Source organism: Pristis pectinata, chromosome 23, assembly GCF_009764475.1.
Source record: "Pristis pectinata isolate sPriPec2 chromosome 23, sPriPec2.1.pri, whole genome shotgun sequence".
Taxonomy (NCBI): Eukaryota; Metazoa; Chordata; class Chondrichthyes; order Rhinopristiformes; family Pristidae; genus Pristis; species Pristis pectinata.
In genome coordinates this window covers 36,094,813-36,104,807 of record NC_067427.1, presented here as the reverse complement: position 1 = coordinate 36,104,807, position 9,995 = coordinate 36,094,813, and the positions used below count along the sequence as shown (strand labels likewise).

The following is a 9,995-nucleotide window of genomic DNA, read 5'->3' as shown; positions in this document are numbered from 1 at the left end:
CCCAAATCAAATTTACTGAACTAAAAACAAACTTATTAAAAAATTTAAACAAAGCCAAAGGTTATTAACAGTCAACGTTTAAGAAATACAGTCTTATAATTATTTCAAAAAGAAAAAAAGCGATCAATCACTTTGTCAAGTTCTTAATTATTATTAAAACAGAGCACAAAAATATTAAAATAAAAGAGATAATAGAAAAAGTAAAATAAAGGATCATTAAGTATAATAAATGCCCATGTTCCAGAACCATGCAAGAGAGCGTTAACAAAAAAAAAGAAGTATCGCCAGAGTTAGGAAGGGTTCAGATCTGAAGGCTAATTATTGCTGAATAAACCAAATAAGTATTAACTCAAGGAAAAACACATTCCTTAACTATCTAAAATTGAAGATTAGTCCATGAGAAGATCTTTGGCATCCTTGATGAGATTTATCCAGTAGTGTAATTCTCAGCCGTTCTGGATATAATAATGCAGGTTGGTAAAGACGCGACATAACTGGTTTGTAACTCAGTCTCTCTTTCATAATTTCTGGGGCACAATCAAGCAAACGAAACTTCCACTGTTTATATTGAATCATTCCACGACGATGAGCAATTCGAATCAATTGTTCTTTAATACTCACGTAATGAATGAAATCTCAATATTACTGTCCGTGGTTCTTGCTCTGGCCGAGGTTTTGGTCTTGTTGCTCGATGGGCACGATCAAGAATAGGCGTGAGCAGAAAGCACTTCAGAGTCAAACACATCGATCAGAAGTTTAGAAAAGAATTCATTGGGGTAACCAGTTTCAACATTTTTCAGGAAAACATTACTTCTCCGAGTGCGGCTCCCTAAGTCAAGAATCCCCTGTTTTTGCTGTTCCAGCTTTTCTTTGGTCGTAATTAAATCTTTTTCAAGTGAGATCAGCCCGGAGTCTCTCTTTTTACTAGCTTGATCCAGCTCAGCAATTAATTGATGTTATTTGGCATTCTCCTGAATGAGTATATTTTGCCTGTCTTCAATGTTCCTTAAAAGAATTTCCAAATCAGCTAATCTTCGATCAAACTATTTATCCAGTTTAGAAATAGCTTCCAAAGTAGATTGAGGGTCTCCATTATCCTTACCATTCGCTCCAGTTTTGAATCTGGTGTTCATTTCGAGAGTTAAAAATCAAGATTAATCTTGTAACAGTATTATAAAAGTCTTATTAAAAGGTGGTACATGAAAGTTTAAGAATGAATGGAGCAGAGCCAAAATATGTCTCACTCCATGTCGCGTCACCAATAGAGTCCTGTTTCTGATATTTTTATATATTTCGTAAAAGACTTTGGGAAAGCTCCCACTACCCTCTCTCATCACACATACAGATGATCACACACGCAAGATATATATTTTCTTGGCCGCAGAGAAATAGGTTGAGGACGCTATTGTTTAAGGAAATGTAAATGGCGACGTAACTGCAGTCGGATAGCATGCGATCGTTGAACGCCCAGACAAGGTCACAAACAGTGTTGGGGAGCTAGCGGATTGTACTGTTCAGTTCGAGGAAGTTGGGTTGATGAAAGAAAGCGATAACACTGAACGTACAGATCACAAAACAGCAAAATATTTCCCTTATTTCAAAAAAAATACAGTATAAAGAGGAAGCTCTGTTTCTAACCAATGCCTTGGGAGTGTGTGATTGGGTGGTGTGGAGGGACCTTCAATCTGTGTCTGAACCTGCCAGAGCATGATCCAACAGTGTAGGGGAACTTCGCCCAGTGTCCAACACTGGGAGTGTCTGATTCCGTAGGAGCTTCATTCTGTGCCAAATCGTGAACTTTTATTTACAAAAGAAAGTTAATTTAAAGGTTACATTCTAATGTATTAAACTTCTTGAATTTGTTCTGCATCGCATTCAATGTGGAAGATGCATGGGATCCACGGTGAACTGGTGGTTTGGCTTTATAACTGGCTAACTTACATAACACTGTGTTATGGCGGAGGGCTGTTATTCTGAATGGAGATCTGTGGCTTTCCGCAGGACCAGTGTTGGGACCTTTATTGTTTGTGTTATGTACAAATGACTTGGATGGAATTGCAAATGTGTAGGTTTATAAGTGTGCAGACGACACCAGGATTGGTAGACCTATGGAAAACGAAGAATTTTGTCAAGGGACACAGCCGGATATAGATCAGTTGCAGATATAGATGGAGAAATAACAGATGGAATTTAATCTCAACAAGCCTGAGGTGTTGCACTTCGGGAGATCAAATGTAAGAGAAATGTACACACCACATGTACAGAGGGATCTTGTGGTCCAAGTCCATAGTTCCTGAAAGTAGCAACGTAACCGAGAGGTTGGTGAAAAATGTATGTGACATGCTTGCCTTCATTGGTAGGGCCATTTAATATATGATCCAGGAAGTGAGGTTGCAGCTGTATAAATCTTGGTTAGGCCGCATTGGTATTAATGTGTGCGTTTCTGGGGGCCCCGTTACAGGAAGGATGCCGAGGTTTTGCAGAGGTTCACCAGTGTTTTTCCTGGCTTATACATTTCTTGGTTCAAGGAGAGGTTGGGTCAAATCAGATTTTTCCTTTTCTGGAGCGTCGGACGCTGAGGGGAGACAGGAGAGGTGTGCATAAAACCATTAGAGGCATGGATTAGTCAGATAATCAGAGTTTTTATGAGGGTAGAAATGTAAAATACTCGTGCATGTGCATTTAAGCTGCGGGGGAAAGTTTGAAGGAGACGTGTTTGCAAGTATTTGACAGAATGAGTGATGGGTACCTGGAACGGGCTGCCAGGGGAGGTGCTGGAACCAGCTTTTATGGTGGGAGCTGTGAGGTGTTGAGAAAGATACATGAAAAGGCAGGGAATGCAGGGAATTAGATCATGTGCGGACAGAAGGGATTAATATAATTTGGCATCGTGTTCAGCACAGACATCATGAGGCAAAGGGCCTGATCTGGCGTTGTGCTGTTCTACGTTCCAAGTTTTCACGCTCTGTGCAACACTCACCACCTCAGGTTCCCGATATAAAGTGGAGGACTTCCATGTGCAACGACCTCCACTAGTGACACCCCTCGCTGTCGAACGTCAGTTTTCACCGCCGTGAGATAATATCGTTCGGCTGATGCTCCTCAAGGGGATCGCTGAGACGCTCGTATCCGAGGTGACGTTGGGGTCCGGAAGGTCGCTCCCCAACTCTGGCCCCTCCTCGACGAATGCAAGTCGGAGCGAGGCGGCCAGGGAGCGCCTGAAAACCTGGCGGAAGTCCTGGCCGGCGAAGACGTAGAGAAGAGGGTTGAGGGCACTATTGAAGGAAGACAGACTGATGGTAACATACCTGCAGTTCCACAGCATGCGATGATGGAAGACCCACACGAGGTTACACACAGTGCTGGGGATCCAGCAAATTATGAAAGCCACGACCACGGTCACGATGAGGCGGACGGGCTTGGCGAACTTTTTCCCTCGCAGTTACCGGACAATCAAGAGGTAGCAGGCGGCCATGATCATAATGGGGAGGGCGAAGATGAAGACGGTCCAAAGTACCTGCAACACAGCCAAGGTCTTGTGGCCAAAATACAGGGATATATGCTCAATCAGCAGTTCGGGCAGGCTCGCAAGTAAGGCTAGGCCCCAGACTGCGAAGCAGGCCGCAAGCACCCAAGCCAGGCTACTTTGTTGCTGGAACCAGATCGGATGAGTCACAGCCAGGCAGCGGTGGATGCTGATCAGCGTCAGTAGAAAGACACTGGCTGACACGGTGAGTATCGTGGCGGAGCGGATCAAAATCGAGGCGATGTAGCTTCTGAGCCATGAACCAGGCAGTGCAAATTTGGCCATTCGGAAGGGGAGGGTTAGGCAGTAGGTCAGGTCCGCCACAGCCAGGTTCAGGAATAACACAGAGCTGCCACTATACTTCATCTTGAAGCCCATCACCCAGATGGCCGCGCAGTTACCGGGGACGCCCAACAGGAAGGTGAGGGCGTGGACGATCATGGCCAAGATGGTGGACGCTGACCAATGGATCCTTAAGTTGCCGTGAGTGGAATAGTTGGAGAAGTTCCCACAGAGGGTAGAGTTGGACAGGTCTTCGGAAAGCGACATGTTGCGCCTGCTGGGGGAGACAATGTGGAGGCGAGTGGGGTGGGGAATGGTGGGGGAGCCAATGGAACAATGGTGGATGGAGCATGGTAGGAGGAACAAGGAGAATGGAAGGTGAGGGTGAGGATTTGAAGGCATTAGGGACGTGCCCTTCTTCCAGACATCTTTACATACAGAGACTTGGAAGAAAATTCTTCATTTAGTTAATACATCTTCAACGTGTACCAGACATTCTTTGATACAGTTTAAGGTAGTTCACAGGACCCACATGTGAAAAGATAAGCTATCTCCTATTTATCAGCATATAAATCCTATATGTGACAGATATAAATCTAATGTGGCTTCTTTGACACATATGCTTTGGTCCTGTCCTCTTTTGGAAAAGTATTGGAAAGATATTTTAACATTATTTCAAATGTATTGAAGATTGATTTACAACTTCATCCTATCACTGCAATTTTTGGATTACCAAAGATAGAGTCTGTCCATCTATCTGCCTCCGCTAACCGTATGATTGTCTTTGTTACTTGAATGGCGAAACGATCCATTTTGCTTAAATGGAAAGATCCAATACCTACTACTACTTTTCAATGGTTCTCTCAAACTGTATCATGTTGAAACTTGAAAAAAATTAGGAGCGGTACTGTTGATCCTTCGCTTAAATTTGAGGAAGTTTGGAGTTTATTTATTCAATATTTTCACATGATATAAAACCCCTTGTGATAACTTTCAACTTAGAGGAATGGAGTTGACGTCATAATATTGTTCTGTTTCTACTGAGAAATTTTAGTGCAGTTTTCTTTTCCGTTTGTTTTTTCTAAATTTTTTCCCTTAGTTTTGTTTGATATACTGTTTATTAATTTTCTTATTGTTTTGGGGATTTTTTTCTTTCATTTATATTTTATAATAAATCTTTTTCTTTCCATTCTTTTATATTATATTCATTCACTAAGAGATCGTTGGATTTACAGATTTTGTTATATACTTTATTGGTTTTTATGATTATCCATGTATTGATTGTTTTTCTGATCTCTTTGTATTACATATATAAACGTTGATGTTATATATTATTCTGTATTAATTTGAAAACTAATAAAAAGATTGAAAAACAAAGGACCGTACCCTTTTGCGTTTTGCCTGTTCAAGTGTCTGTCTAAAGGCCCCTTAAACGAAGTGATTGTATCTGATTCCACCTCCTCCTCTGACAGCACGTTCACGATACCAACCACCCTCAATGCGAAATACATACACCTCACATCCCGTTTAAAACTCTTTCCTCTCACCTTAAACCCATGCCCTCCTGTTACTGATTTCCCTGCCATTGAAAAACGATTCTGACTCTCCAACTTTTCTCTGTCTCTCATAATCTTATGCCCTTCTATCGGGTCACCGCTGAGCCTCCCTTCTCTGCTTTTCACCGAGAGGTTGGTCAGTGTGTGGAAAACAAACCCAGGGTATCCAATCTCTCACCATAACTAATGCCCTTCAATCCAGGGAACGTGATAGTTAATCTCTTCGGCAATCTCTACAGTGCAAACACGTCTTTCCTATCGTGTGGCGACAAGTACTGCACACGCAGCTCCACGTGTGGTTTTACCTGTATTGTGTAAATTTGCAACATAACTCTTTTATGGTGTGCCCCGACCGATGAAGGCAAACGCTCCTTTCCTTCCTTTCCCACCGTATCTCTATCAATGATTTGGAGGAGGGTGTACATGACATAGACAGGAAGTTTGCAAACGACACTATAATATATGGTGTTTTTGACAGAGAAGATGTTTACCGGTATTTACACAGGGATCTTGATCAGCTGGGCAAGTGCGCCGAGGAATAGCAAATGAAGTTTAATTTGGATGAGTGCGAGGTGTTGCATTTTGGGAAGACAAATAAGGGTAGAACTTTCAGAGTGAAGAGTAGTATTCTGGAGAGTGTTGCAGAACAGTGGGACCAAGGGATACAAGTATATGGTTCCCTGAAAGTGGCGTCACAGGGACACCGGTGGTGATGAAATCTTCTGGCACGTTGGCCTTCATCAGTCAGGGTACTGAGTATAGAATTCGGTATGTTCTGTTGCAGTACCATCAGACGTTGTTGAGACAGCATTCGGAATATTGTGTTCAGTTTTGGTCATAAGGCTGTAGGAATTTTGCCATTAATCTGGAAAGAGTGCACAGAAGATTTACGAGGATGTTGCCGGGGCTCTAGAGACTCAGGCATGGAGATACGTTGAGCATTTTGTAGAGGGGCTGTTCTCATAGAAGTGTATAAAGTCATGAAGAGAAAAGATGATATCAACGCGCAAGTGCCAGGGATGGGGAATCAAGAAGTATACAGAATAAGTTTAAGTTGAAAGGGGAGAAATTTATTCGGAAGCTGAGGGGGCAATTTCTTCACCAAGAAGTTGCTTAATATATGGAATGCGCCGCAAGAGGAAGTGATTAATGCAGGTAGATTAACAACATTTGACAGGTACTTGGAGAGGTTCATGGATTGGCAAGGTTTATTGCGACGTGGAGCAATCGCAGACAACTGGGACCAGCTTAGAAGGGAATCTATGTCGGTATGGAGCAATTGGGCCGAACGGTCTGTTTCCGTGCTGTATGACTCTGTGGGTGTGTGGGTCTATGGTTTTACAACTCTTGGTCTCTCTGTTCAGCAATATTCCTAGGCACTCTCCCATTCAATGTACATGTCCCACCCTTACTTGACATCCCAAAATGCACCACCTCACACTTGTCAGGATTAAATTTCAACTGCTAATTCTACATCCAATTGTTCAATTGACCTGTCTCCGACTGTAGCCTAAAAGAACTTTCCTCGCTATCCACAACGCCACGACATTTCGTCTCTTCCTCAGACTTATTATTCCTGCCTCTAAAATTAACATCCAAGTGGTCCAGAGAAAACAGAAGCAGCAGAGGTACCATCACGTACCCCTGAGCTGTGTCACTAATCAAGCATTTCCAAATACAAAAGCTTCCTTCCACCACTACCCTCTGCCTCCAATTGCAAAGCCAATTTTGGTTCCAATTCGTCAGCTCGAATATTCCATCCCGGGACCCCTCCTCCTCAACTTGAACCCTGTTCTCCCTCGATATGCAGCTCTCCTTCCCCGGAACCTCCTGCTCAGTCCGTGGTCCTGACCAGCTCGGGCCAGTTGTACTCACATTCGAAATCTTTGCGACCAAAACGAACTAATCTTGAACAGGAACTGCGCAGCGACGGTCGGTGGGATTTTCTGCGCTCCACAGGGAGATCGTAGGAAGGGCGATCCGTGGTGAAGTTGGACGCTGGTCTGGCAGAATTCCGGAATGGGGTCTGGGTCCTGTCTGAGGCTGAGAGACGGGTCCGTCCGCTTCGAGAGAGACTCCCGATCTGTGGGTTAGCAGCAGCTACGTTTGAGGAAGTTAGGTCGATGACACCAGGAAATAAAACTGACTCACTCGGCAGTGAAGAACAAACTGCTTCCTGTTTTTCTGGGGAGTAAAACAGAAAAAGAATCCGAACGTGTAACCCGTGTCCTGGGAGAATATGATGGAATCAATGAGAAGGAGTTTCACTCTGCATCTAACCCTCGGAGTGTGTGATGGGACAGTGTAGAATTTTCTTCACTTTGTCTCTAACTCTGGGAATATGTGACGGGACAGTGCAGTGGGAGCTCACTCTGCGTCTATACGTGCGTTTTTTTAAAAAAAATAAAGTTTACTGCACAGTTAAATTCCAAACTACTGTGCTACTGCATTGTTTCGTTCAGCTCATTCAATATGTGTGGGACCCACGGTGACTTGTTATATGCCTTGCCCAGAGAAGCCATGGTGAAGAAGTGCAGGGGTATTATTGTGACTGGAGGTCTGTGACCAGTGCCGTTCATCAGAGATCACTGCTGGTCCATTTGTTGCTTGTGAAATATTGGAAGGATTTGGACTTAAATGCAACTGAGCTGATTGCTAAGTTTGAAACGACACAAACATTGACCGTGTGGATAGTGGCGAAAGTTGTCAAAGGATTCGGCAGTTGAATGATCAGTTGGAAAAGTGTTAGAGAAACGGCAAATCGAGTTGATTCTTGACAAATGTGAGGTGTTGAAATTTGGGAGATCAAATTTCAGAAGACTGCGTGTAGTTAATGGCGGGATCGTTAAGAGCATTGATATATTGAGGGATCAAGGTGTCCAAATCTATAATTTACTGAAAATGACAATGCAAGTAGATAAAGTGTTAACAAAGGTGTGTGACATGCTTGCCTGCACTGCTCGGGGTGCTGACTATAAAAGTCTAGAAGTCAAGCTGTGGCTGTGTAAAACGTTGGACAGGTTGCATTTGGACTACTGTGTGCAAATCTGCTCACCCATTACAGAAGAGATGTGGAAGCTTGGAGAGGTTGCAGAAGAGGTTCAGTAGGACGCTGCATCGATCAGAGAGTACTTGCGACAGTGACAGGTTGGACAAACTGGATTATTTTCTCTGGAGCGTGGAGGCTGAGGGGAGGCCTGGAACATTGAGAAGTACAGCACAGAAACAGGTTTTTCAGCCCACGATGTTGGGCCAACCAATTAAACCAGGATTAAAAGTTTACTGTTACGGATTAGGTTACTATTTGGTGAATGTCTCTTTAAGACATAGCACAGTAGTGTGTGTGTGTGTGTGAGTGTGAGTGTGTGTGTGTGTGTGTGGGGGGGGGGCTGTTTACGACAACAACAGGAGTAAACGACGTGCTGACATTTTGCAGCGGCAGTCAGAGAACAGAGCGAGGGAGAGATACACCCTGCCTGCTGGTCCTGTATCGATGGATGAAAAATAATAACTGTGTCTGTCACTATAATCCACCTATAGATTTTTGTAATAATCCAGTGGAGTCCAATTTGCCGTTAACCTGTAGAAGGAAAGAGGTATTTGTGTGGACGGCCAGGTCTCGAATGCCTTTGGGGTGGCAAATATTTCGGAACAGAGCAATGAAGATCATCAGTGACTGAAGTGTCGTATCAGTTCCATCGTAGAACATTTGGATTCCGTAATTTTTCTCTATTTTGTCCCTACAGCTTCTCTTCAGTCAACGGTGGTTTTCCAGAAACCTTTGCTCACGTTTCACCTTATGGCTTGCTGAAATTAACTTTTACAACTCTTCCTGGACTTGGAGTTTGGGAATGTGCCACACACACTTCGGGTTTAGTTTTTGGGGTTAATGTTTGATATCTAACATTTTACTTCTAATATTCTAACTTTTTTTTGGTTTTGCTTATTATCATCAATAGTTATTAATAAATTAGTTTCTAACACGTACACATGACTTGGTGTGTTTCTTTTGTTGCTGGTACATAAGATTGCTAAACCAGTTCCATCTACCTGAGAAAGTATATATCACCCCAATCTCTGCATATTCATGCCTCTTTGAACGCCTCATTCGTATTTGCATCCACTGCCACCCCGGAAGTGTGCATCAACACTGTTAAATCAATGTACATCAATGATGTATACCTCTGTACATCAATACTGTTCAGGATACTGTCATTTACTGTGCACTGTCCCTTTACCTTTGATCTTCCGAAGTGCAGCATCTCACACTTGGCCGGATTAACTACCATCTTCCATTCATATTTGCAACTGATCCAATCCGTATACAACACATTTCTCTGTCCACAACTCCATCGACCTTGGTGTCGTCTGCAAACCTACTAACACAGCCATCTACTTTTCATCCCATATATATAAAATATACATATGTTTCTCTCAGATAGATAAAATATACATATATTTATGTGTGTGTGTGTGACAGAGAGAGATACATATAAACAAACAAGCAAACAAATAAATACATAAATATAGATATATAGATATAGATATATATAAAGTGACATGCAAAAGTTTGGGCACCCCTGGACAAAATTTCTTTTATTGTGAATAGTTAAGTGAGTAGAAGATGAACT

The 9,995-nt window shown here is 42.8% G+C and overlaps 1 protein-coding gene across 1 annotated transcript; it reads right to left on the bottom strand.

Annotated features, from left to right (window-relative positions):
- Positions 1–3,058: 3,058 nt before the first annotated feature.
- LOC127582024 (fMet-Leu-Phe receptor-like) lies at positions 3,059–4,075 on the bottom strand. Its single transcript, XM_052036954.1, has 2 exons — positions 3,447–4,075; positions 3,059–3,308 (listed from the first exon to the last, which is right to left on the bottom strand). The coding sequence occupies exons 1-2, from the start codon at positions 4,073–4,075 to the stop codon at positions 3,059–3,061; spliced, it is 879 nt and encodes a 292-aa protein (XP_051892914.1).
- Positions 4,076–9,995: the final 5,920 nt, after the last annotated feature.